Source organism: Pteronotus mesoamericanus, unplaced genomic scaffold, assembly GCF_021234165.1.
Source record: "Pteronotus mesoamericanus isolate MK-2021 breed Mesoamerican mustached bat unplaced genomic scaffold, CSHL_Meso_final scaffold_533, whole genome shotgun sequence".
Classification (NCBI taxonomy): Eukaryota; Metazoa; Chordata; class Mammalia; order Chiroptera; family Mormoopidae; genus Pteronotus; species Pteronotus mesoamericanus.
In genome coordinates, this window is record NW_026555320.1 from 4,693,689 (window position 1) to 4,720,243 (window position 26,555).

The 26,555-nt window shown below is 48.8% G+C and overlaps 2 protein-coding genes and 1 pseudogene across 3 annotated transcripts in view; 1 reads left to right on the top strand and 2 right to left on the bottom strand.

Moving 5' to 3' along the window:
• Positions 1 to 1,328: 1,328 nt before the first annotated feature.
• MON1A (MON1 homolog A, secretory trafficking associated) lies at positions 1,329 to 10,729 on the bottom strand. The gene is made up of 6 exons (XM_054594557.1): positions 10,470 to 10,729; positions 5,594 to 5,733; positions 3,872 to 4,357; positions 2,518 to 3,283; positions 1,689 to 1,836; positions 1,329 to 1,589 (listed from the first exon to the last, which is right to left on the bottom strand). Exons 2-6 carry the CDS (start codon positions 5,718 to 5,720, stop codon positions 1,449 to 1,451), a joined length of 1,668 nt encoding a protein of 555 aa, XP_054450532.1. The 5' UTR covers positions 5,721 to 5,733; positions 10,470 to 10,729; the 3' UTR covers positions 1,329 to 1,448.
• Positions 10,730 to 16,724: 5,995 nt separating this feature from the next.
• Positions 16,725 to 17,201, bottom strand: LOC129087607 (coiled-coil-helix-coiled-coil-helix domain-containing protein 2-like; annotated as a pseudogene).
• Positions 17,202 to 17,784: 583 nt separating this feature from the next.
• Positions 17,785 to 26,555, top strand: part of RBM6 (RNA binding motif protein 6) — an 85,060-nt gene continuing 76,289 nt past the window's right edge. For both annotated transcript variants that reach the window (XM_054594621.1, XM_054594622.1), the window contains exon 1: positions 17,785 to 17,902. The gene's annotated coding sequence lies outside the window, so the exon portion shown is untranslated. The remainder of the gene's footprint in view (positions 17,903 to 26,555) is intronic.

Consider the following 26,555-nt stretch of genomic DNA (forward strand, 5'->3'; position numbering starts at 1 on the left):
GGTCCTTCCCTCTGCACATGCCAGCTCCTTCCTGGGAACACCCTTCCTGTCTGTCATCCCTCCCCAGATCCCCAGATAAACCCTACACTCCTAGGCGCCTGCTCTCCTAGATACACACACTCCTCTAATTGTGACCACCCCTTCCGACACCCACCCAGAATAGGTGCTGAACCGCAGAGAGGCTGAAGCCCTGCAGGGATCAGGACAGCCAACAGGGGTACGTCGGGGCCGACCATCCACCAGGACACCAGTAGGAGTCAGGGACAGTTGGCCTGGCATCTCTCTGGCCCCAGAAGCAGTGGTTTGGAGTGGCCAGGATTGAGGGGAAGAACAGAAGCAGGAAACAGGCAGAAAAGAACCCCAGGGCACGTGTGCAGGGTGAGCAGCACCCACCAAGCCTGGGGCTGCTCTTGGAGGCTTTAGGGGTGTCGGCATATGACCTGCTGCCATACCCACTCTGAAGGGACCAGGACAGGGCCAAGGGCAAAAGCTATGCTGCCACTTCCTGGGACAGTACGTGGAACCATTCCAAGGCACCCTTGGCCTAGGCCACCCACACGGACATGTTCTCCAAGGCGGGTTGGCTCTAGCGGCAGAGCATCTTAGCCTAGCTCTCAGACACTGCACGAGGAGAGTCATTCTACAGTCTGAAGCCCATAATCAGTGGACACTGTTCTCTGATGAAGACTTCTTAGGTCTTTCGCTCCCGCTGCCAATGAGATGGTTAAGTTGTGGCAGAATTGGGAGAAGCCCCCTAGCAGCAAGGTGGAGGCTTTCTGCACCGTGCCTTGACATCTGCCCAGAGAGGGTCTCATGACAGAGCGAACGCGGCTAGGATGTCACTGCGGAGCCTCCTGGGGCGCCCAGTTGTATCAGGGCTCAGACTCTCCCCCGTTGACAGTCCCCATCTTACTCAGCTGTCCCTGCTGAGCTCCAGCAGCCCACGGAGCAGAGCCACAGCCAGGGCTTCCAGGATCGTTGGGCGGTCCGTTGGGGCACATGGACAGGGGCCCCGCGTAGGAGTGAGAGGGGAACCACCAGGGGCTCAGACTGAGTGCGGGGGTGGGGCTATGAGGGGCAAAGCCAGTGGGGCCACCTTTACCTGTGGCAGGACTTCAGCTGCATGAACACAGCCCACCCCCAGGGTGCAACTCTGAGCCGGTGTGGCCTCATGCTGTCTGAGGGAGGGAGGAGGCGGGCCGAAGTGTGCCCGTGCCCCTGCGCACGGGGAAGCAGGTCAGGGCCAGGGAGGCGCATCCAGTGTCTGTACACGAGTGGGAGCGGGTGAGCAAAGGAACCAGTGACGAGGCCTGACGAGTGTCTTCCCCAAAGCACTTTAATGCACGCATCAACCCGCAGTCCCTGCCTGCTGCCGGGCCAGAGAGGCCAGCCCCGCCCGGGGGCTCCCTTGGCTTCGGGCTCGGGAGGGCGGAGCCCACACATTCCCATCAATACGTGAGGGGCGTCAGGATGAAGAGGCGGTCTTCTTCTTTGCGGATCCAGCGCATCAGCTTATGGATGGCGCTGACGGCGGACGCCTTGGTCCCCAGGGGGCTGTAGCACATGTAGAGCTCAAAGGCACCTGTCACCTGAGGGAGGGGGCACAGGGGGATCATCCAGGTTAGGCACCCCTGGTGGCCGCTGCCTGGAACCCCGATGAAGCCCAGCTCATCCCAGGGCTGCCTTACCCAGGCCAGGAGGTTCTCGTTGGGGCCTGTGTAGTAGATGGTCTTGAGTGGGCGGGAGGCGTTGTGGGCCCGGCTGTGCAGGTACTGGTAGAGGCCCAGGAGCCGCTCCTGCTCCTCCTCGCTGGTGTACGGGGCCTCGATCTCGGGGCTGGAGATGGGGAGTGAGTTTGCAAAGGCATGACTTTCTTTGCCTTCTCTGGAGATCTGGAAACATCTATTCCTAACCAAGGAGACTCCTCCAAATGCTCCCTCCAGACAGGACAGAGCTGGGCCCCCCCCCAGACTGGAAGCCTGTTCTCCCTCTCCCAAGTTCATGGCATCCTTGGTGGTCCTCCTTTGGAGAGGCCAGTCTGAGTGGAGCCGTCTAAGACAGAGTGACAGGTCTAAAGTGAAGGGGAAGCTGAGCTGGGGACCCTCTGGACCCAAAAGGGGTAAAGAGAGGACAGAAGCTGCCACATCTGGGCCCAGCGCCTCTGCTGGAGGAGGAAGTGGAGGAGTTCTGCGCCCTGGGCTGGGCCAAAGTGGCCTCTAAGGCAAAGTTGCTCCAGGGCAAGGGACCCAGGAGACTTCTGTTCCTGTGCCCTGCCCTGGGTGTATCTGGGCATTTCCAGCCCCTCTGGGTGATGAAGTAGGGAGATGTATGCCCGTTGAGAGTAGGGCAATAGGGAGTCAGGGTCCCTGTATCAGAGTCAAACGGCCCCAGCATGTCGTCCATTCCCTGACCCCTGGCGGGTTCTCAGCTTCAGCTCTGCATCAGGGCTCAGAACCAACCAACTCCCTCCCCAATCCCCCATCTCCCTCAAGCAGTGTCCCCCAGGCCCTCCCTCACCTGGTGAAGAGTCCCGAGCTCTTTGACTTATAGAGGAAATGGCGCAGGTCAGGGATGCCCACTTGGGCAACACTGTAGTAGGGGGTGCGCAGTGCCTCCCGCAGCGCCATGTGGGCTCCGCGCTTCCGCAGGCGCTCCTGAAAGCGGCGGCGGCAGTCAGAGACTGCAAAGAAGTCCTCGCGGTCGGTGGAGATGAGCAGCAGGCAGAGATCGGTGTCAGGTTCCAGATAGGAGATGTGCGCGTGGAAGAAGCCGGCTGCGTTGAATTTGGGCAGGCACACAGGCGTCCAGGCCTCGCCTTCGCGGAAGGACGAGGAAGAACTTATGAGGTTGAAGAGCAAGTGCAGGTCGATGGGGTGCAGGAATTGGTCCTTGCGGCGCACGAGTGCCACGAGCTGGTTGCGCGCCAGCAGGATGGAGAAGACAAGGCTGCGTGCACGCGCCTGCTGCAAGCTGGCACTCACGGCGTCGCGCACGGCAGCCGCCAGGGGCAGGCAGCGCGCAGCCCCCATTAGGAAGCTGGGGTCTCGCGCCATGAGCTGCAGCAGGTTGTCGGTGATGCGCTCGGAGCCCGAGAGCAGGCGCCGCAGGTCGTAGTTTTGCTTCTGCTGGAATATGTGGCTCAGCTGCGCGCCTGTAAGGAGGCTCAGGATCTGGTAGTAGATGTAGAGCAGCTCCTGTGCCAGTTCCTGCGCTGACTGCCGCGTGCGGGCCACTGCCACCAGCACCAGGGGGCTCCGGCGTACAAATACTACCTTGTAGCCATCTGGGGGTGAGTGGGGGAGTGGAGGTGAGATGTCAGCCTTAGCCCCTCTCCAAGAAGCCCTCCCAGACTGGTCTTAACCAGATCTCTCCGAGCCCCGCCTCCTGGCAGCTTGACGCTTTCCGTACCCTCTCCACTCTCCCTCATGGCTCTGTACACAGTAGGGGCTTCCGGATGAGAAAACAGCAGCTCACAGCCCCCCTTCCCTGAGAGACCGACACCGGCCCTGCAACTTGCTTCACACACTGGCACCAGCTGAAATGCAGGAAGCACTTCAGAAAAACACATTCTTGTGCTAAATGGCAAGAGCTAGGTGGGGCTCAGGACCTAGGATTTTTTGGTTACCTTCTCAGGCTTCTCACCCTCTCCAAGTGCAAAGCCCGTCTGAGAACCGCCTTTGGCCCTCACAACAGCCCAGTGAGGCAGTCAGTGTTGTTATTCCCCGTTCAGATGAGGACCTACGCCTCGCGAGTGGAGGGGCCGCTCTCCCTCACGCAGCACGTCCCGTCCCTCTTAGGCCCTGTGAGTCCAAAACCTGCTCCGAATGAACCCTGGCCAGGGGAGCCCTTCCAGCCCCTCCAGGTGGCTCACCTGCATGGATGGAACGGATGGCGTTCTTGTCAGCCTCCAGGAAGGACACCAGGGCCACCATGACACCCATGGTGCTGGAAAGTGCCTCCTCTGACCCGTAGCGGGAGTACACAGGCTTCCCTGCCTCGCTCAGCACGAAGACATGCTTCTGGTGCAGTCGCCAGGCCTCGACAGCCTCCTCCTCATCCCCCTCGCCTGCGCCCTCCCTGGGGGGCTCGGCGGCTGGTCTCCCAGCTGCCCTGGGGGGCTCTGCCCAGTCCTCAGAGCTTCCCGGCAGCATCTCCTCCTGGAGGTCACGGGCCACACCTGTCAGCTGGGTACTCAGCTCACTGAAGTCCTGGCTGATCTGGCGCATGTCTGCAGGCAGCGGTGGCGGGCCCCCAGCACCCTCTTTGGGACTCTCTCCGGGATCCGCCCCATCTTCCGACTCAGTCAGGTCCTCGTAGGAACGGGCATGGACAAACATGGCGCCCTCCTGCCCAGCACCTGCCGGCCAAAAGCACTGGAGCTTAGAGCAGCAGCCGCCGGCACCTCACCAGCAAGGTGCCTTGTCCACGCTGTAGCTTGACTGCCTGTTCCGATGTGGCAAGTCACTCTTCCCTCCTGCTACTGTCTGCAGCCAGTCATGCCTCCCTGAACCTTAGAGGCCGCCAGGCTCCCCCGTATCACACGGCAATAAGACCCCAGCCCCTCATGGCTATGGGGGCAGCTGGCATCTGCCCGCCTCTCCCACTCTCATCTCACAGCCCTTGTTCATCCCAGTCACACTGGCCTTTGCCCATCTGCCCTTGGGACACCCTCAACCCCCCACCTACCTTGGGGCCTCTGCACCTGCTGTCCCCTCTGCCCGGAAGGCACTCCCACCTCCTCGCACGGCTTGCTCTTTGTCAGCAAAGATGTTCGTGGCCTCCTCACCTGACCTCCGACCCCAGGCACTCTATCATACCTCCCTCTTGAATTTCTCATGTGACACTTTTTGGTCATTGTCCTTCTTCCTAACTGTGATGGGGTTGCTTCCCTGCCAAGGGCAGGGGCCTGGCTGCTCACCACGGTGCCCAGCACCTCGCCTGGAATACCTCCTGCGCTCGGCGAATCTCTCCCTGGGGAAAGGCGCCTCGGCCGCTCAGCCACAGATCCTGACCCGCTCCACTGGAACGGTCCCCCCGCCCGTGACTCCCCCAGGGAACCTGTCCATCTTCCTCTCCTGATTTATTTTTTGACAGAATAGTTCGACAGACATATTTGGGGTCTCTGTTATGAGTTCAGCACTGTACCAGGCACTGTGGATACAAGGATATAACTGCCCTGTGCTCAATGAGCCCACAATCCGTGGATGGGCGAGATGGGCAAAGCATACATAAAAAAAATAAAATAAAATTACAAAATAGCTAACGTTCTGTACAGAGCATGGTCAGAGCAGGCCTCACTCATGAGGAGGTGACATTTATGCTGAGAGCTGAGTGGCGAGGAGCCAGGCGGGTGCCCTGTAGACACAGGGACTAGGAGGAGAGCCCGGGCTGGCAACCAGACAGCTCAGGGCGCGTGGCCCAACGGGAAGGGCAGAGGGAGCTGGACGCAGACCGGCTCGGTTACCTGCGGCCCCCTGGCACCTAACAAATACCCCATGAGTTGCTGAACACACCCGTGAGCAAGCGGGAGGGCCAGGGTGGCTGGGAGCCCCGCTGCCCTGGAGGCTGCACCGGCTGCCCGCCCTGCCCATACCTGGCTCCATGCCCTGGGCCAGCCCCGGCGTGGGGCTCTCTGCTCTCTCCACACTCGGCCCGTCCAAAGGTGCCAACGTGCCCTCGGGGCCTTCGCTGCTCCTCTTCCTCTGCATGTCGGCAGCCATGCCTTGGGCGCTCCTGCAGGGCAAACAAAGGCATCATCCAGGGGAAGAGGGAAGGTGCTTTTGGCAGGGAGCCCTGGCGTCATTAACAGGGGTTCAGTCCAGGAAAGCGCCCCCTCCAGGCCCCACCTGGCTCCGACTTCTGGGGAGTGGGTTCCAAGTATTCCTCTCTAAAAAATGAACTATGTTGTTCTTTTTCTGATCATAAAAAAGGAAGAACTTATGGTATCTATTCTTTGTAGAAAACTTGGAAAGTACAAAAAAGTATTTTAAAAAAGTCATTTCCCCACCATGCAGAATCTTTCACTGTTTACATTTTAGTCTATTTCCTCCTAGTCTTTTTCAGAAATGCATATAAAATGTAAATATTTTTTATTTTACAAACTGATAACATCAGCTAACACTTACTGACCGCCCAGGTAGCATGCTAAGAAGTTGATGTGGACTGAGTTATCTCTTCCTGCTCACTCATCTTTGAGGCAGGTGCTCCTATCAGGCTAGCTTACAAACAGCTATCAACAATCCCTATTTCTAGTCCTGGCTAGTGTGGCTCAGTGGCTTGAGCGCCAGCCTGAGAACTGAAAGGCCACCGGTTCAATTCCCAGTCAGGGCACATGCCTGGCTTACGGGCCAGGACCCCAGCTGGGGGTGGGTGAGAGGCAACCTACTGATGTATCTGTCACACACTGATGTTTCTCTCCCTCTTTTTTCCCCCCTCTTCCCCTCTCTCAATAAAGAAATAAAATCTTTTTTAAAAATTCCTATTTCCAGTGCCAATCTCTCTCGCAACTTTTACTTATTTTTTAAAAGATTTTATTTATTTTTAGAGAGAGGAGAAGAGAGGGAGAAAGAGAGGGAGAGAAACATCAATGTGCGGTTGCCTCTTGCATGCCCCCTAGAGGGAACCTGGCCCGTAACCCAGGCATGTGTCCTGACTGGGAATTGAACCAATGACCCTTTGGTTTGCAGGCCAGCACTCAATCCACTGAGGTGCACCAGCCAGGGTTCTCTTGTGACTTTTAGAGGCACACACACTTGGGTGCCTTACAGGACCTCAAAGTCCTATGTCCCAAACTGAGTTTCTGGTCTTCCCCTTAAGAAGTTGTTCTGCCCAGTGTTTTCTCCATCTCGGTGAAAGACAATTTCACATTTTTAGTTGTTCGATGAAAAACCCTAGCATCATCCCTTATGCCCCTCTTTTCCCCACATCTCATATGCCAAACCACCTGCAACTCCTGTAGCTGTACTCCAGAATACAGACTCACCCTGCCAAGTGTCTCTCTAGGTAACATTTTCCCACAGAACGCCTCTTGGGGTTTTGTTTTGTTTTTAAGATTTTGTTTATTTATTTTTAGAGAAAGGGGAAGAGAGGGAGAAAGAGAGAGAAACATCAGTGTGTGGTTGCCTCTCACGTGCCCCCTACTGGGGACCTGGCTTGCAACCCAGGCACGTGCCCTGACTGGGAATTGAACCGGCGACATCTTTGGTTCACAGACCAGCACTCAATCCACTGAGCCACACCAGCCAGAGCTGCCTCTTGGTTTTTAACACCCAACCCCTGGTAGCCAGTTTTTATTTGGTCCCCAGTGACTCTACTCCTGGCGTGCACGGCTTTCCTTTGTGTATTCCCCTCTCACACTGAGCAGGGCTGATCTATGTAACCAGTAGGATAATGTGAAAATGACACACGACTTCTGAGGCCAGGTCATAAAAGACACAGTGGCTTCTGCCTCGCTCTCTTAGATCACTCTCTCTAAGTGTGACCATCAGCCGTGTTGTGAGGACACAAGCAGACCTACAGAAACTCGTGGCCAGAAAATGAGACCTGCAAACAGCCAGCTCCAGTGCCAGTCATGCAAGCGAGCAATCTTGGAAGCAAATCAGCTCGTCCCAGCCATGCCTGCCGACGAGTGCAACCTCACGAGGCCCTAAGCCGGAACCATCCAGCTAAGCTGCTCCAACGTTCCTGACCCACAGGCATTGTATTAGAGGGTACATATTTACTGTTGTTTTAAACTCCTGAGTTTTGGCATGACTTGTTACACAGCAATAGATGAATAATACAATAAACAGATATTGATTCAGCCTCTGTTTACATAGAAAAATGTATATTTACAGCATCAAAATTTGATCAGCATTTTTAACATAGTGTGTATTTAAAATCTCAAATTACATTCCAAACAGAACTGATGGAAGACCACTGAATGCCGGCAAAAGGGGCCCCCGTGCATCATGCTGCAGGTACTGAAAGGAGCTGTGTGCGCTCACAGCAGCGACCGCTCCTGGATCAAGTGGAAACACTTTAAACAATTTACATCCCAACACTATAATTTATTGGGCATATATCAGGTATATATTTCCCCTGTGTTTTAGTACCATTTTTCAAAATTGAGGATTTTGGGTTGATGAGGGAAGCATTTTATTTTTTCCCACTTAATAGGAAACAGACACTTAAGAGTTAGTGACTCCAGACAGAATGTCCAAATTTTGTGGAATGGATTACTGATGCTAAGTGCAAAATGTGCAAATCAAGAATCTGCTCTGACTGGTGTGGCTCAGTGGGCTGGGTGTCATCCTGGAAACTGAAAGGTCACTGGTTGACTTCCTATCAGGGCACACGCCTGGGTTGTGGGCCAGGACCTGGTTGGGAGCGTGCAAGAGGCAACTGATCGATGTTTCTCTCCTTCTTTTTCTCCCTCCCTTCACCTTTCTCTAAAAATAAATACATAAAATATTTTTTTAAATAAAAATAAAGACTTTGCTTCTTGATAGCTTTGCTACTTCCCAAACTGGCCTGCTCAAGGTGGTCTTTATGTTCTTAAAGAAGGTAAAAGACCCTGGAAGAACATCAAGCTACAGTGTAGCCTCCGGAGACCCCTGCCTGTGGGGAAGACTTGTCCTTGCTGGTGGTCAAGTGTTCAGGAACAATGGTTCTGGAGAGGAACCTGGATCAGCCTGGTTTGGTTTTATAAATCTCAGCTTTCTCATCTATAAAACGGGGGCAATGACAGCAAAGATTCATTAGGCTGCGGAGGATTAAATGAGATAATCCATGTAATCTGGTTACCCTGGCACGGAATAGCCACTGTAGACTCAGCTCCTGCCATTCCCACGTCACGATTATTCTTACTTAGCATTCAGACTGTGTGCAGTTATGCTCGGATACATCCAGTGGTCTCTGCCATGTAAATCAGTCTTTTGAGAGTTTGCTCACCCTGAGTCAGGCCCAGAGTGACCTGGCCTGGGAAAATGTGCTTCTGACCTTGTGAAGCCAGCTGGGCTTTGGCCTGAAGGGACCCACCTTGATACTGGGCCAAAGAGCTGCCTATGGGACTAGGGCTGGGAGTTCCTCGAGGCGAACTGGCTATTCATGGGCCCTGGATTTGCAAAAACAGACCATTATACCTCTGCTGCTCCTAGAAGTCTTTCCCAAGTTGAACTCCTTGATCTGCCACATGTTCCTGTTCTGTAGCCTTGCACCTCTGGCTCAAAGATCCAAACAAGGTTGACAGCAACTAACTCGGCGTCCCGAGGGCCCACTACCTACTGGCCCTTGTGGGCTTCAGATGACCGAATCAAGCCTGGTTGAGCGGTACCCACATAGAGTGGGGGAAGGGACAGCTGGCCGGGGCTGGTGGAGGCCTCCTTCATTTACTACGGTTCCCCTGCCCTCTGAGATCATGCAACATCTCAGCATCTCCAAGGTCAATCTGGGCGTCCAGCAAGAAGCCCCGATGAAGCAAACAGTTCTCTGGTCACTTACCCTGGAAATTAGGCAGGGAGCTAAGTGATTAACAACAAAACCCACCCCAGCCCCCGCTAGAGCCACGTAACCTGTGTAGCTGAAGTTCTTGGGAGGCTCAGACTGTTAAGCAAGAGAGGTCTCTTGGAACCAGTCCCATGCTCCCTTGAGGATCCTTCTCAGGCAGCTTCTCTAGAACCCCCAGGGCCTGCTACTTTGCCTAAAAGTGCTCTGCTGTGACACCAGCCATGCCACCAAGCAGGGTGACTCGATCGGTCCTTCTAGTGTGCTTCCCTCCCTCAGGTGCCCGCCCTGAAAGGAGAAGGACCTCACAAAAGCCCTTCCCTGACTCCCTTTTCCTGCTTAGATAGTGCTCCATCCAGGCTTGACCCTTTGAGGAGTGGCTTCCTGGGAGGGTGGTGCCAGGACCTGCGGCTGGGTGGCAGACAGGGCCCCAGTGAGGCTGTGCTATAGGTGCTTCAGCAGGATAGCCTACTCCACACTGAGAGCTTGGCCTGATCCTAGTCACTGCTGGTAGCCACTCCCCTCTCTGACAAAGGCTGTTCACCTTCCCCTAGGGCCCAAAGAGGGTGGCTGCCCCAGGCCGCGGGGCAGCCCAGCTATCTGAGCCAGAGCACCCTGGTGAGCAAAGTGCTAAGCCCCAAGACACTTTCAGGAGCTGCCCAGCTCAGCTCGGAGTCACCTCTGCTGATCCTTGAGAGGACTCGGCTGGCGGGATGTGTGCATTGGGGGGCGGGTCCTCCTTGGCCACTGCCCCCTACAGGACTTCGCCCTCCCAGCCAAGGGATGGGTTCCAGGCCTCGCCTTTTGTATTCCCCAGCTGGGGGATAGCCGGCTAAGGGACCCCGGAGAGAACCAGTCCTCCTACCGCAAATGGCAGCGTAAACGGCAGGACACCCACAGCCCCCGTCGTCAAGCCCCTCCCTCCAAGGATGACAGCTCTCCAGTCTCGGCGCCCCCAGGCCACGTGGGTGGGCAGAGAGACTCACCTGTTTCTCCGGGGGATCCAGGACGCACAGAGATTGCCGGTCACTGCCCTCTGCCGGACCCCCGGGAGGGCACTGGTATCTGGCCGAGCCTGGACTGAAGGCGCAGGTTCGCGGAGCCACGACACCCTGCGGACACAGACATGGCCACAGCGCGGACCACCTTCCCCTCCCACCGCCCCTCGTCCGGCCGCGGGCCCAAGAAGACCGCCCTCGGCCGCCTCTCCCGGCAGAGGCCCGGCTCCTGCCGCCCGGCCCGGCCTGGCCCCGCCCTCCTCCGGGCTGCATTATGGGAAATGTAGTCCTCAGCGCACGGCCGTCTGCAGCGCCCCGGGTGGGTAGGCGGGGCGTCGGGTCCCAGCAGAACCCAGGGCGGGGCGCAATCCGGGCAGGGGCAGTGTCACCCCGCACCGCCTTCTCCCGCGTCCTGGCCTGGCCCGGCCCAGCGCCTCCTCCGAGCCCAGTCCCAAGTGGACTGGAGACCCAGGCACTTCGGTCCCTCCGACCCAGCCAACTAGACGTTTATTTCAAGGCAGAGAAAGATGTCGGCGTTGCTTCCTTCCCGATTGTGGAAGGACTGCAAGTTTGGGAAGCTTTTTAAATGTTGTTAGCGGGCCGGCCGGCCACACTGCCTGTAAAGGATGTAGGCACATCAATTGTTGCAAAAAAAAAAAAAAAAAAAAAAAATCCTATTAATCACGTTGTTTTATTTTTTTTTCTTTTAACCATGCTTTAATATAATAGTATGAGGGTCCAAAACAGTAATTCTCAAATCTGACTGCACATAAAACGACGTGGGGAACTTCAAAAAACAGTGATGCCAGGACACCACCCCTAGAGAATGTGGTTTAATTAGATTGGGATGGGACTCAAGTAACAGTATCTTTTTTTATTTTTATTTTTATCAGTGTTTAAACCATGTAACTTTTTAAATTGTATTTTTTCACAACAGTATCTTTTTAAAAGCTTCCCAGATGATTTTCCAGGGCAAGGAACCACTACTACAGAATTTGTACTTTCCTAGGTGCAAAGCAATAAAAATGGGGAAACAATCTTATTTTTGAAGAACAGGTGAAAGACATAAAATTAGGGACTCACAATAAGACTGCTCGTGTTTTCCCTGAAACAATTAAATCATTTTATAGCCTTATGATTAATTCACGCAAGGGTTCTGGAATGAAGGAAAAGTCTGAAATCGCTCCTTTAATTTTCCTTGCTGTTTCAAGTATCCCAACGCAATGTTTTGTCCCCGTCTGAGCCCTGCACTGGAATTCGAGGAGAGCTCTGCCCCTGGGCTTTTCTCGGGGTCTCAGACAGCTGCCACTTGGCACCTACCTTCACCATACTGGCTAGTGATCACAAAGTTGTGGCCTTTTACCAGAGATGACTTTGCACAGGGCTACTGGGCCCTTGCACATAATTCAAGGGATGCTTTCTCCTCCCTTTTAAGTAAGAACATGTGAGAAAATGCCCAATTCCTTAACTGTTCCCCTGGAAAGGAGAGAGGAGGAGGGAGAAAGATTCTCTCCAGGTCTCCACAAGTCTTTCATTATTTCCTCTCCTCTCGAGCTAAGGTGTCCAGGCTCCCTACCCCCCGTTAGAGTCAGTATCATTTATACAGTTTTGCTCTCATTAATCCCACCATATTATATTATAAGAATGAAACCTGAGACATCACATTCTCTGGGTGCTACAGAAATTTCCTGGCTCTATTTCATTGCCCCAAAATTGTACCCCATAGAATTGATCTCCATAGAAGACAAATTGAAAATTTTTTGATGTATCTAACCAGTCTCCCTGACAGTCTCCACATGTTGCTTTCAAGCACATCAGCTCCCCTAGAAAGCACCACTGTCATTTCAAAGAACTGCATCTACTAACCAACCAAGTTCTCATATGCACGCCCCATATGCTCCTGGCTAAGACTTGTGTCTAGGACACTCTCACAGAGTGGCTGACATAGGAAAAGTCCAATCCTGCAGAGACTCTTTATCAGAGTTTGAGCCTGAACTCATGACTGTTGCTGGGAAGCAAGAGCTCAAATGCTCCAGAAAATGACAGTTTTGCAGTTTCATTTGTGCATTTTGGAATTAAGGAGGGAAGGTAAGGGAGATTACATGTAGGTGGGAGAAAGGAAGCGGGTACTGGATTACAAAATAGTTAAGATTATGTGCTCTCTTGAGGGTGGGTAAGGCTTATTTTCAAGGTATGTTAACCTACGTGTACAAAAGCAATGGACAGGGCTTGCCTAAAACAAAGATAAATCTTTTACTAAAAGAAAAAAATTACATGCCTCAGGCATGACAACCACCATGACCTGCCCAGTTAGGAATTTATGATCAGACCACCCTGTGAGGTTACTTTTTATAGCACCCTTTTGCATCCACAGAACAAACCACAGTGGCTAATTACTAAAACATTTTAAGGTTGTTACTTATACTTCATTTTAACCCACCTATTGAATTATATTTGAATATTGGGACAACCCCTCCCTTGACTTTTTGCCAATAGGCTTACCAAGAAATAAATCTTGATTGTTGGCCCTGAGTGGCGTGGCTCAGTTGGTTGGGTGTCCTCCTGCAAAACAAAAGGTGACCAGTTGATTCCTGGTTAGGACACATGCCTGGGTCGCGGGCCGGGTCCTGGTTGGGGCACATGCAAGAGGCAACGGATGGGTGTTTCCCTCCCTTCCCCTCTCTAAAAATAAAATAAATAAAATCTTAAAAAAAAAAAACAAACAAACTCGGTCATTTGGAATAATAGATGTCAGTTTCACGTGGGCTGTACTTTCCTATGTGATGCTGCTGCAAACTTTGGGCTTTGCCGCAAAAGACACACTACATTGTGCCTTCTGCTGCCCTCCAGGTTGGGGCTCCTCAAAACCTTAGCTTTCTGTTTTGTAGACACACGTCCTCTCCACAAACCTCTTGTCCTTCCCCACATTTCTTCTGTTTCATAGCTTTAGTGGAGATTTCAGAACCAGAGGTACTACGGGAGGTTGTGGCTAAGGTGAAAAGAACAGATTAGACCTGATTATAATCTGCGGCTTGGATTTGTCTCTAGCCCTGTTGCTGTCTTGCTGCTTGACCCTGGGGCAAATCTTTTGATGATCTTTTCAGTTTCTTCAGCAGTTCCCCCTCATACAAATACAAGATATCTAATGTGGAGTATTCTGAGCTAATTACAATGGTTAGCCCTTCCCTGAAAATTTTGAAGAGGTTTTCCTTCCTGCCTTTATGACTTTGCAGCTCGGCAGCTGGTTTTCCTGCTTTGCTGGAAAATTTCATCTGTGGTCTTGTATCACTTCTCTCTCCGGGTTCCTGTCTCTCATTTCAACATTTGATCAAATCCCTATTTTCGATGCTGAAGAGCCATGACCCCAAATGAGACTGAGACAGCAAGGAACAGGCAGGACTGTGTCTTTCTCTTGGAGAAAGATGTAGGGCCTGAAAGGGAGACCACCTACCTGACTGGACCCTGTATTCCTTATTCCAGGTGAAGGTCAGTCCTTTTAAATAGTTCATACTTCCTGGTTTTAGGCAGTAAATACAACCTTACAGGCACTATGGGCCCATGCAATTAAAAAGGCCTCCAGATGCTTCCTCTGAAAACCCTCAGTAATTACCTTAATAAAAAGGGGAAAGTAGGAACATGAGCCTTGGAATAGTACTGGCATGGGTTGGAACCTCTCCCTGCCCCCTACTTTCCTGCTGTGGGCACATTAGTCTTCCTGAGCTTTGCTTTCCTTAACTACAAAAGGGTATATCATACAGTTATTGTGAAAGATTCAATAAGATAATGAACTCTTAGCACAATGTCAAGCATACAGTGTGATAAAAGGTAGCAATTATTATTACCCAAGGACATTAGGCATAGGAAAAAATAATTAGCTCCTTAATATGGTTTATGTCTTCAGAGGATAAAGTACCATCTGATAAGGGAGCAATGCATCAAGAATGGCCCAGACCTGGCTGGTGTGGCTCAGTGGACTGAGTGCCGGCCTGCGAATTGAAAGGTCCCTTGTTCGATTCCCAGTCAGGGCACATGCCTGGGTTGCGGGCCAGGTCCCCAGTTGGGGGTGTGTGAGAGGCAGCCAATAGATATATCTCTCACACATTGATGTTTCTCTCCTTCTCTTTCTCCCTCCTTTCCCCTCTCTCTAAAGATAGATAAATAAAATCATCAAAAACAAAACAAACCAAAAAACAAAAAACAAAAACCCCAAACAAACAAAACCCAAAACGGCCCAGTTTGGGGAAGCAAAGTCAAAGTACCCACAGTTCTTTGTAGCTGTTCCTCCTCTTCCCTGGAAACTCTTAGTGCTGGTGTGCCCCAGGGCTCATGGCTGGAACCCTGATCTGTCTATACACGCTCACTCCTTCGTTCTTTTGGCCTTCTCACCCAGACGGAGCCTTTAGACACCAGCACTAGAGATATGCTGATACCTCCCAGATTTGCATCTCTAACTCTGACCTTTACCCTGAACTCCAGACTGATGTATCCAACTGCTAATTCCAGGTCTCATTTGTCTACTAGGCATGGAAACCTGCTCCTCCGAAGTACAACCCTTCCATGGTTGCATTACTCCCTGCTTCTGCCCTTCCCACCATCAGCCTATTCTTCACACAGCAGCCACACAGATACTAGTAACATGGAAGGCAAGTCATATTATTCTATTTAGAGCCCTCCAATAGCTTCCCATCTCCCTCCTTAGAAAAGCCAAAATCATTTCAGCACAGATTGTATATCTTGTTTAATTTGTTGTTCGTCTCCCAAAACCGCCCTCACCTCCTGCAGGGCAGAATTTTTTTGTTTCTTTTTTAGTTTATTCTTTTTTTGTTTTTTTTTTTGGTCATTGTTCCTTGTTTTACTTTCTCTCTTTTTTTTTTTTTTCTATTTTTGTTTTAGGGCAGGAATTTTAACAGCATTGTTTTTTCCTGTATCTCCAGCACGTGATACAGTGCTTGGCATACAACAGGTACTTCATACAATTCTTGAATGAAGTGACTTCCAGACAAGAGGCCTGAAAAGTGGGAAGGTAACTTTAAAGGCTACTTAAGCCAACAACCTCCTTTTTCTACAGATAAGGTTGGTTTTATTTTAGAATGCTTCATAGGTTTTTTTTTTTTGCTGGAGATTTCTTTGATCCCATAACATTGAATTCAGTCTAAAAAATCAGCTTATTTTCCCTAAGGGTCCACTGACAGGGAGAGCAGGTGGCTGAAATCAGCAAGCGTTTCAACAGTGTAGACAATCCACCTGGAAGCCTTGGAAAGAGATTCTAGACATGAACTGCAAACTGAAAGCTAGGCTAATTCATTTGCTGTTTTCCACTAGATTATTGATGTGCAATAGCCTCCAGTTCCTCTGTGACCCTGCACGAGTCACTCCCCCTTAGTGAGATTTATTGCCTGATGGGTAGTAAGGCCCCGAGGAAGCTGGGTGGATTTTCTTTTAGAGGTGTGGCTATAGAACCTATTTTTTTTTTTTTAAAGATTTTATTTATTTATTTTTAGAGAAGAGAAGGGAGGGAGAAAGAGAGGGAGAGAAACATCAGTGTGTGGTTGCCTCTCGCACACCCCCCACTGGGGACCTGCCCTGCAACCCAGGCATGTGCTCTGACTGGGAATCGAACTGGCGACCCTTTGCTTCACAGGTCTGCACTCAATCCATTGAGCCACACCAGCCAGGGCTGCTGAACCTTTAAATAGCTAATATTTGCCTGGTATTTTTGGAGGTGGGGGAGAAAATCACTTTCTTCTTTTTTTTTTTTAATTTAAAGATTTTTCATTTGTTTACTTTTAGAGAGGAGAAGGGAGGGAGAAAGAGAGGGGGAGAAACATCAATGTGTGGTTGCCTCTCGAGTGTCCCCTACTAGGGACCTGGCCTGCAACCCAGGCATGTGCCCTGATTGGGAATTGAACTGTCGACACTTTGGTTCGCAGGCCGGCGCTCAGTCCACTGAGCCACGCCAGTCAGGGCTCACTTTATTCTAATTGATTCACAAACAGTAACATCACAAAAGCTGGTTTAAGGAGGCCACACAAACATTTGCCCAGCCTCAAACTCAATACCACCTCAATGAACTTCTTTATAGTAAGAACACTCTTTTCCATTGCAATTCTGAGGCAAGGAAACTATTAACGATAGGAGGGGTTTAACTGGTAGTTTTATACTTTCACTATCAATGATACCTTTATACTAAATTAACTTGGTCATGAGAGATGACTTTCCATTTCATCAATATGAACTTCTCGATTAGGCTAATCCATTTGCAAATTCGCACTGTTTCAGCACCTTGCTTTTGAAACCCTTACAAAGCTTAAGGTCACTCTGGTTCTGTGCACACTCCAAAACCTGTTTCATCTCACAGTGGCATGGGCCAAATTGCTGCTGTGGCTCGTATGTCGGTTGAGTTCCCTGAGGCTCCTGGTAAGTGATGTCAGGCCTTGCGTTCTCAGTACTCCTCCATTGAAGCCCCCAGTGATGGCATGACATAGTGTGTGGCCGACAGCAGAGCCCACAGCCTCACCACCTGCAGTAGTTGCCATCTGGGCCACGATACCTGGCTGCTGGGAATGGGAGGACAGCAGCAGCAGGTGAGCGGACCGCAGATGGTGGAGCTGGTGCTGATGGCTGAGCTGCTGGTGCTGGCCTGGGCGCAGCTCTCATTCGAGGTGCCCGGCTGGCCGGAGGGGCTATGCGGGAGGTGCGGCTTTGGCGTCCACGCGGCATTGCAGCTGCGCTGCGACTCTGCGTGCATCTACAAATCCGCGTGGTATTTTTGACCTGGGGATGTCGAACTTGGAAGCCTATCATTAGTAAATGGAGACGAACCTCTACGACTACTGCTTCTCTAATCAAGTACTTCTCTCGCACCTATTCTCGATCTTGGGCAAAAGGGCTAAACTGGAACTGGGAGGGCCAGTAACTCTCCCCGGAACGAAGAGAGCTCCCTTTTATTTCCTTCTCAATAAAGGAGAATAAGGCAGCCTCGAGTTAGGTAGGGCAGGGTCGTATCCACGCTCTTGGCAGAGAGCAAACTTCTAGCAGACCAGCCATCAGGCAGCTTCACGCCTTGCGACCTGGAGGACTAGTGGCCACAGACAAGAAACCAAACGACCAGCCCCAATAAGTCCGACGCAGGGGGGCGGGAAGCGCGCCCTCTCATTGGGCGCCGGCGAGCAGCGTGCCCTGATGCCCCGCCTCCGCGGGCACGCCCCCGGCCCCCCCACGCGCGGGGCACGGCGGGAGTGGAGTCGGCGCGTCCCGCCGCTATACTCCATATCCCGGCGGGCCGAGCGCTGAAGGCGGTGGCGCGGCGCCTTTGTGGAGACAGCGGCCTTGCGCGGAGGAAGTTCCGGTCTCCGCGACACTGGGTCGGTGGCTGCGGCTGAGGATTAGGAGGAGCGGGCCGTGGAGGCCTCGCTGCCTCGGTAAGGGCCTGGGGAGGTAGGAGCGGTGTGCTGGAGGCTGCGGGGAAGAAGCCGCCTGCCAGGCCGCCGTGGACATCCAGGGCCCGCGCGGCCTGGAAGCTGCGGCTTCGGTGCCTCCGGACGGCCGCGACTTCGCTCGCGAAGAAGAGAGCCAAGTGGTGGTGTGTGGTGAGGGAGGCGCCGCCCACGGGAGGAACGCCCCGGAACGGTCGCGGGCCAGGGGCGGGCCCCAGCAAGGCGGTAGAATTACCGGTCCAGCCTCGGGGCGGCCGGCTTGCGGGGTTGGGGACTGGCGCGTGGTGGCGATTTGGTGCTCCTGGTCTGCGGAGCCGCAGGCAGGCCCTTGTCCCTTCTTTTTGCCTGCTTTTGCAGGAATCTAATTCAGTTCTGAGGCATCGCTCGAGAGGGAGCCCTTCTGTGCCTAGCATGTGGCCTCGCTGTCGGACCAGGGCAGACACGAGTGGGCTCGGCGGGACTGCTGGGCGCGAGAGCTCAGATCCCTTCATCCTGGGCAGTAGAACTTGGAGGCGGGGGAGTGGTCTGGTGGGTTCTGCGCCCGTTGGGCAAATGTGGAGGAGCGGGATTTTCTTTCCTCGTGTTCACTCTTTAGATTCCTTTTGGCGTTGCAAATCGGTTTTTTCTTTTAACTTTAGAATTGATGTTTTGCTACTGTGCTCACCTCTGGGAGTGCATTTTTCTTTTTCTTTTTCTTTTTTTAAATAGGGCCTTGTTTGGTAGGGTACATAAACTGTAAGGGTAATTGTATTTTTTGCATATTCCAGGTTTGCTTGTGAAGGTCAGAGTTGCTGGATCTAAGTGAAGGAGTTCAGTAGGCTCTGATGCGCCTGGTCACCTGGTTCATTTTCTGAACTCTGGATTGTGTCCTAGGTTTGTTAGTTTTCAATTTCCTGTTGAGTAATGCCACCGGTGTGAACGGTTTAATAAGGTCAACATCTGCAAACTTGTGAGGACTGTAGGGAGAGGTATCAAGAACTGGTGAGTGATGGTAGGACTGGCAATGTCTACAGTAACTTAATGGCATGTTACCATTTTGGTGAAGCACAAAAGTTGAATCTGAATCTTATTATCTGGCACCCAACTAGGTGCCTAACCTATACAATGGGAAACTAGGGGTCTCTTTCTGGATATCTGTAGCATCCTTCTTTACAGAATTGTGGTACCAGACTTGTGTTTTGTTGCCTTCTGTGTCGTTAAGTTCTTCTGGTCTTTAAGAGGAGAATTGTCAAGGGAGGAGATTACTAAATGAACTCTGCCATCTTGTTGCAGATACTTAAGGACAAGGTTATACACATCTGCCAATGATTATTTTATGTACTGGCGTTAATGACTTGGTTCAGAGTTGTTAAGATTAAAACTATTGGAAAGTTTGGAAATTTCAAACATCAAAAAAACAACCGTGCCCTGGCTGGTGTGGCTCAGTAGATTGAGTGCCCACCTGAGAACCAAAGGGTCGCTGGTTTGATTCCTGGTCAGGGCACATGCCTGGGTTACGGGCCAGGTTTCCAGTAAGGGGTGCGCAAGAGGCAACCGCGCATCAACGTTTCTCTCCCTCTTTTTCCCCCCTCCCTTTGCCTCTCTCTAGAAATAAATAAATAAAATCAAAAAAAAAAACCAAACCCCAAAATCCTAAAAAAAACCCCTAGCCCTGGGCGGGTGACTGAGTGGGTTGGAGCGTTGTCCAGTACACCAAAAGGTTGTGGGTTCATTCCTAGTCAGGGCACATACCTAGGTTGCGGGTTCGATCCCCAGTCAGGGTGCATTTGGGAAGTAACCGATCATTGTTTCTACCTTCCTCTCTATCTAAAGTCAGTAAACACATCCTTAGGTGGGGATTTGGGGGATGGGGATCAAACAACAACAGAAAAACAAAAAAATTTTAAAGATGATAAAATCATTTCTTTGGACATTTTTAGCTATACACCAAGTGCTTAGAATTACTTTCTTTGCTAGACTCCCACCATACGTTGTTAATCTCATTTACTTAGTTAATGGGGCATTTATTGAGTGACTTCTATAACCTTCCTGTTACACTGTGGGACTCAGTATAGCAGAGTTAATAACAAGCTCTAGAATCTGATCGGGTTTGAAATCCTGACAGACGACACGACTCCGTGACATTGGACAAATTGCCTAACTTCAGTTTCCTTCTGTGTGAAGTGAGGTTGAGAAATGTAGCTACCTCACAGATTGTTGTGAAGTTATTGTAATATATGTGAGCCTTGTGTGCAAAAAGTGTTCACTAAATGTTAACTACCATTGTTGGCTTTTTTTTTAAATACAAAAACCCAGCATTGTTGAGATATAATTCACACACCATATAGTTCACCCATTTAAGGTGTAAGGCATGTTTTTTTGTGTATTACTATTTTTTTACAAAGTTGTGGTAAATATATTTTGTTACATATATTGTAACAAAATTTGCAATTTAAACCATTTTAAGTGTAACAGTCAGTGTGTTAAGTACAGGTGCACTAATTGCCACTATTTCCAAAACTTTTTCATCGCCCCTAACAGAAATTTTTACCATTAAGCAAGTAACTCCCATTGCCTCCAGCACCTGGTAACATCTAACCTATATTCTGTCTCTATGAATCTGCCTGTTCTAGGTGCTCCATATAAGTAGACTCATTCAGTACTTGTCTTTTCGCGTTTGAATGAAGTAATTCACTTAACATAATGTTTTCAGGGTTCATTCATGTCATAGCATGCATGTATCCAAACTGCGTTCCTTTTTAGAAATTAAAAACAAAATTTTTGTGATATACTTGATATCTTGATTCTCTTTTAAGGCTGAATAATATCCTGTTGGTGTGTATGGGCCACATTTTATCTGTTCATTTTTTGGTAAACCTTTAGGTTGTTTCCACCTTTTAGCTATTGTGAATAATGCTGCTATGAACATGCATATACAGATATTTCTTCACGTCCTTGTTTTAATTTTCGATGGGTATATACTCAGAAGTGGGATCATATGATTGTTCTGTGTTTAGGTTTTCCAGGAACCACCATGTTTTTCACAGCAATGGCAACATCATTTACATTCTCACCAGTAATGCACAAGTGTTCCAGTTTTTTCCATCTTTGCCAACTCTTGTTATTTTTGTTTTATAATAGCCACCTTCATGAGGTGAAGTAGTCTCTTTCTCCCTCCCTGGATCATTTTTTTTCCCCATTTTAACGATTAAATTTTTTTAAATGAGTTTATTTGAGCCAATCTGATGACATATGCTGGAAAGTAAGCTCTCCAGTGCTTCTCCATTATAACCATATTTTTTAATCCTCACTTGAGGATATTTTTTCATTGCTTTCAGAGAGAGAGAGAAGAAAACATCAGTGTGAGAGAGAAGCATTGATTGGTTGCCTTCTTGCATGCACCCTCACTGGGGAATGAACCTGCAGCCTGGGTATGTTCCCTGACCAGGAATCCAACCTGCAGCCTTTTAGTCAATGGGATGACGCTCCAAACAAACTGAACCACACTTGCCAGGGCTATTTTAACCATTTTTTAAAAAAATGATTTTATTAGTTTTAGAGAGAGGGGAAGGCAGGGAAAAAAAGAGGAGAGAAACATCAATTGGTTTCCTCTCGCACCCGCCCCCATGGGGACCGGGCTGCAATCCCGGCATGTGCCCTGACTAGGACTCGAATTGGTAACATTTCGGCACTTGAGCCACACCAGCCAGGGCTGGACAAAGGATTTAAATAGACACTTCTCCAAAAGACGATATACAAATGACTGATAAGCACATGAAAAGATGTTCAACATCAGCATTAGGGAATGCAAATCAAGAACAATGAGAAGCCATGTCATACCTGCTAGGATGGCTGTTATGCAAAACAAATAGAAAAATAGAGGTCGGTTAGGATGTGAAGCAATTGAAACTTAATATTATTCTGCTAGAACTGCCATAACAAAACACCACAGCCTGGCTCAAACAACAGAAAATTATTTTCTCACCATCTGGAGGCTGAAGTCCAAGATCAGGGTGCTAGCAGGGTTGGTTTTTGGAGAGGCCTCTTTGAGCTCACTGTGTCTTCACATGGCCTTTTCTCTGCTTGCATCCCTAATGTCTCTTCCTCTGATACCAGTCCTGTTGGGTTAGGGCACTACCCTTAGGACTTCTTTTAACCTTAATTACCTTCTTAAAGGTCTTATCTCCAGATATAGCCACATTCACGGCTAGGGTTGGGCCTATGAATTGAGACAGACGTTATGGTGGCTGGTGGTAGCACAATTGAGTCCATAACAAAACCCTTGTGTGCTGTTGTGTAAAATTGTATAGCTGCTGTGGAAAATAGTATGGTGGCTCCTCAAAGAACTAAGAATAGAATTTCCATATGCTACAGCAGTTCTACTTCTGGGTATCGACCTAAAAGAATTGAAAACAGCCTCACCGATATTTGTACACCATACTCATTAGTCACAATAGCTAAGAGGTAACCCAGCGTCCATCAGTGGATGACTGGATAAATAAAATGTGGTTTATACATGTGATGGAATATTATTCAGCCTTGAAAAAGGAACGAAATTCTAATACGTGCTGCAATATGGATGAACCTTGAAGACAATATGCTAAATGAAGTAAGCCAGTGCGAGGAGGACAGATATTGTATGATTCCGCTGGTATCATGAGAGGTACTCAGGGCAGTCAAAGTCATGCAGACAGAAAGTAGAATGTTGGTTGCCAAGGGCTGTTAAAGAGGAGAATGGGAGTTACTTTTTAAGGAATAGAGTTTCGGTTTTGCAAGATGAAAAAAGTTTCATGGGTGGATAATGATGGTTGCACAACGATGTGAATGTACTTAATGCCACTGAACTGTATACTTAAAAATAGCAAATAGCAAATTTTATATTATGTATATTTTACAGCAATTTTCAAAAACACGTAATTAAGCCCTGGCCAGGTAGCTCAGTTAGTTAGGGTGTCATCCCAATACACCAAAGCGACAGGTTCAGTCCCCTGTCAGGGCACATACAAGAAGCAACCAGTGAATGCATCAATAAGTGGAACATCAAACTGATCTTTCTCTCTCTCTTCCCCCCTCCCCATCCTCCCTTTCTCTCTCTCTCTCTCAAATCAATAATAATAATAAAAATACATAATTTAAAAAAATGAGTCTTGTTGATTCTACTCCCGTTTCTTACTAACCTCTATTCCATTTTACCAAAAAGGCACCTCTCCATTCGAAACCTCACTGAAGGACACTCCCTCAGTGAGGAAAACCCTCCTGGACACCAAACAATGTCTATATCCTACTGAAGGACATTTGGGTTGTTCCCATTTTAAAAAGCTATTGTGAATAAAGCTGCCCTCAACGTATTCGTACAAGTCTTTTGTTTTCATTTGCCTCAGGTTAATACTTAGAAGTGGAATTCCTGGTCCTAGGGTAATGTTTATCAGAGCAATTTCTAAAGTGGTTTTACTGTTTTGCCATCTTCCCAGCAATGTATGAGAGTTCTGATTGCTGGAAATTTATGTGTATTTGATGTTGTGAGTCTTGTTAATTCTATTTTATTTAAAAGTTTTTTTCTTTTATTGACTGTAGAGAAAGGAGAAGGAAGGGAGAAGGAGAGGGAGAGAAACATTGATGTGAGAGAGAAACATCGATTGGTTGCCTCTCAGACATGCCTTGACCCTGCACCCCAGGCATATGCCATGATCAGAAATCAGACCACAACCTTCCGATTTGTGGGACGATGCCCAACCAACTGAGCCACACCAGCCAGGGCAAGTCTTGTTAATTTGAGCAAATCTAGTGGGTGTTTACTGTTACTGTGGTTTTACCCTATTTTCCTTATGATTAATAATAGTGAGCATTTGTCAGATGTGTTTTACAAATATTTACTTCCTGTTCTGTAGTTTGCCTATTTGTTTTTGTTTTTTGTTTTTAACTGTCTTTTGAAGAACAGGTGTTAATTTTAATCATTTTCTTTTATGTTTAATGCTTTCTGGATCCTTTATAGCATGTTTGTTGACACCAACCCACCCAGCTCACAAAAAGTTTTCTCCTGTTTCCTTTTATTAATAGAAGCTTTGTTGTTTAGCTTCTACATTTATGTCTGATCCATTTTCTCCCTTTCTTTTTTTAAATTTTATTTATTTATTTTTAGAGAGAGGGGAAGGGAGGGAGAAGGAGAGGGAGAGAAACATCGACTGGTTGCTTCTCATGCCCCTAGCTGGGGACTCAGCCCTCAGCCCAGGCATGTGTCCTGGCTGGGAATCAAACTGGTAACCTTTGACTTCACATGCCGGCACACAATCCACCGAGCCACACCAGCCATGACACACTTAAAACATTTTAATGGGAATTTTTTGGCCAGGAGAAGAATACTATCAGCAGCCACTATTTCAGTTCCAATAGTGCATTTTAAAGTTGCTACTGTTTAAAAATTCATAGTTGGATCTCAGTTGGATAGGTGTTCAAACCAACCTTTGTCAGTGCCCCCTTGATGTTCTTGGCTGAGTGTCCACTGGGGCCCAAAGCATTCACTGCATTGACCAAAATGTTATGTTTTTTCTGTAAAATAAAAGACACATTTTTCATTTTCACCAATAACTAATGATTTGGATATTTTGTCACCTGCTATTGGCTTTTGGTGGATAGAGGCTGGGGTGCTGCTTTGTTACACATCTTCCAATGCATAAAACAGCCCCATAGCAAAGAATTATTTGGCCAGAATGTCAGTAGTACCAAGAAACTTCGCAAACCACTTTTGACATGTTCAGTCAGTCACAGCACTTTCTCCATACACTGCACAAATCTTTTATTGCATTTCAGTTGTGTTTTTACCCTTCTTGAATAATACACTGAAAATGTGCATTTTCTTCCATCTTTGATATTAAAATGGCTACACAGAAATTCACCAACTTTGTTTTTTTTTATTACACGCTGATATGACAGCTGTCACAATACAGTCTAACAAAATTGTTTTAAATGAAGGTAAAGACAACTAAGTGGTAGTAAAACCACCATGTGGAAAAAACATAATAGACTTTTTGTCCAACCCAATACTTCGGAGAAAATTAGAGTGTTTAAAGCGGACTAAAGCTCTGCACACTTCAGCCAGCACTAAAAGAATAAGACCCGTGGTTCCGCTTTGTTGGCTTCTTGAACCAAAGTCATAATTAAAAAGAAGGGATGTCCTTAGGGGTTGGTATTGTGTGGCTAGAGATGAAATCCTTGGATCTGTGGAGGATGGACCAGAGTGAAAGCATTTGCCAAGAATGGGTTTATTAATCAGGAATGAAAGGTAGAAGCGGCTCAGAAGCAGCTGGCTACCATCGTAGTTCCAATCATAAAGGGCGTGTGGACCTTAAATGGGGAGGCTTTATTCCCAAACTGGTCAGCTTCCGGGAAACCAGAGTCTTGGGATCTGAGGGAGTGTGATTGCAAAGCTGAAACATAACGGACTTTATAGAAGATCATCGCTGGGAATCTGGCCTGGCCTGCAGCTTAACAATGTGGCGCTTGCCATCTCAGGACCAGGTTGTCCTGTGTCGACTGCTGTTCATGGGGAACCATGTTTCACTTCAGCTTTCAAGGCTCCTGTTTGACTATTTACTGCAAAGGTCTCTACCTGCAGCAGCTTCATCCGGGCTCACATCGTAATCTTCACACTCACCACAGGGACCTTCTACTCACTGTTGTGTAGCATCTGTGGGGAGTGGGATTTGGGCCGTGGGGTGGACAGGCCCTTCCCACTCCCACTGGCCTGTTCACTGCCAGCCACGCTTATGGATGGAAATAAATGGCACTGTTTTAGTGCCATTTATTTTCAGAGTTAGGAGATACTAGATTCTCACTTTCTTGACTCCTGCATATATCAACCAGTATCTTTACAGGGGTCTAATGAACTTCAGCATTTAAGCCTTGAGCTGGCATTCAGTTTATACTGAAGTGCCAGTTCTGCTTACCAAGAGCGGCCCTGGCTCAGTGCCAGCATCTCAGAGTTTTTACCCATCTCAAGTTCAGATAATTTTGGTCCTGAAGCCTGTCATCATTTGCTTTGCTGGATTAAATTGCACATCTTTAGGCACTTCAGCTATTGTAAGGAAACCAACCCTTGGAAGGGACCACTGCCACGTGGTTTGACATGCTTGTTGCCCTCTTCCCACCAGCAGTGTAGGAGGATTCTAGTATCTCCACATCCTGGCCGACTTATCTGCCCTTTTTTTTTTTTTTTAAATATAGCCACCCTAGTGGATGTGAAGCAGTACTAGTGGTTTTGATGTTCATTTCCCTTATGGGTAATGTTGAGCGTTTTTCCTGGGCTTATTTGGCCATTTGTGTATCATCTTTGGAGAAATGGCTATTTATACACTTTGCCCGTTTAAAAGATTGAGTTATTTGTCTTTTTGTTAGAATTATAAAATAGTTCTTTATATGTTCTAGATAAAAGTCTCATCAAATATATGATTTGCATGAGTTTTCTCCCATTGTGGTCTGTCTTTACTTTTTTGATGTCTATTAAAGTACAAAAGTTTTACATTTTGAAGAATTCAATTTATCTTTTTTTGTTGCTGAGTTTTTGGTACCTGTCTTATCTAAGAAACCATTTATTAATTCAAAGTCACAAAGATTTTTACCTGTTTTTGTAAAATTTTTATTTATTGATTTGAGAGAGAAACAT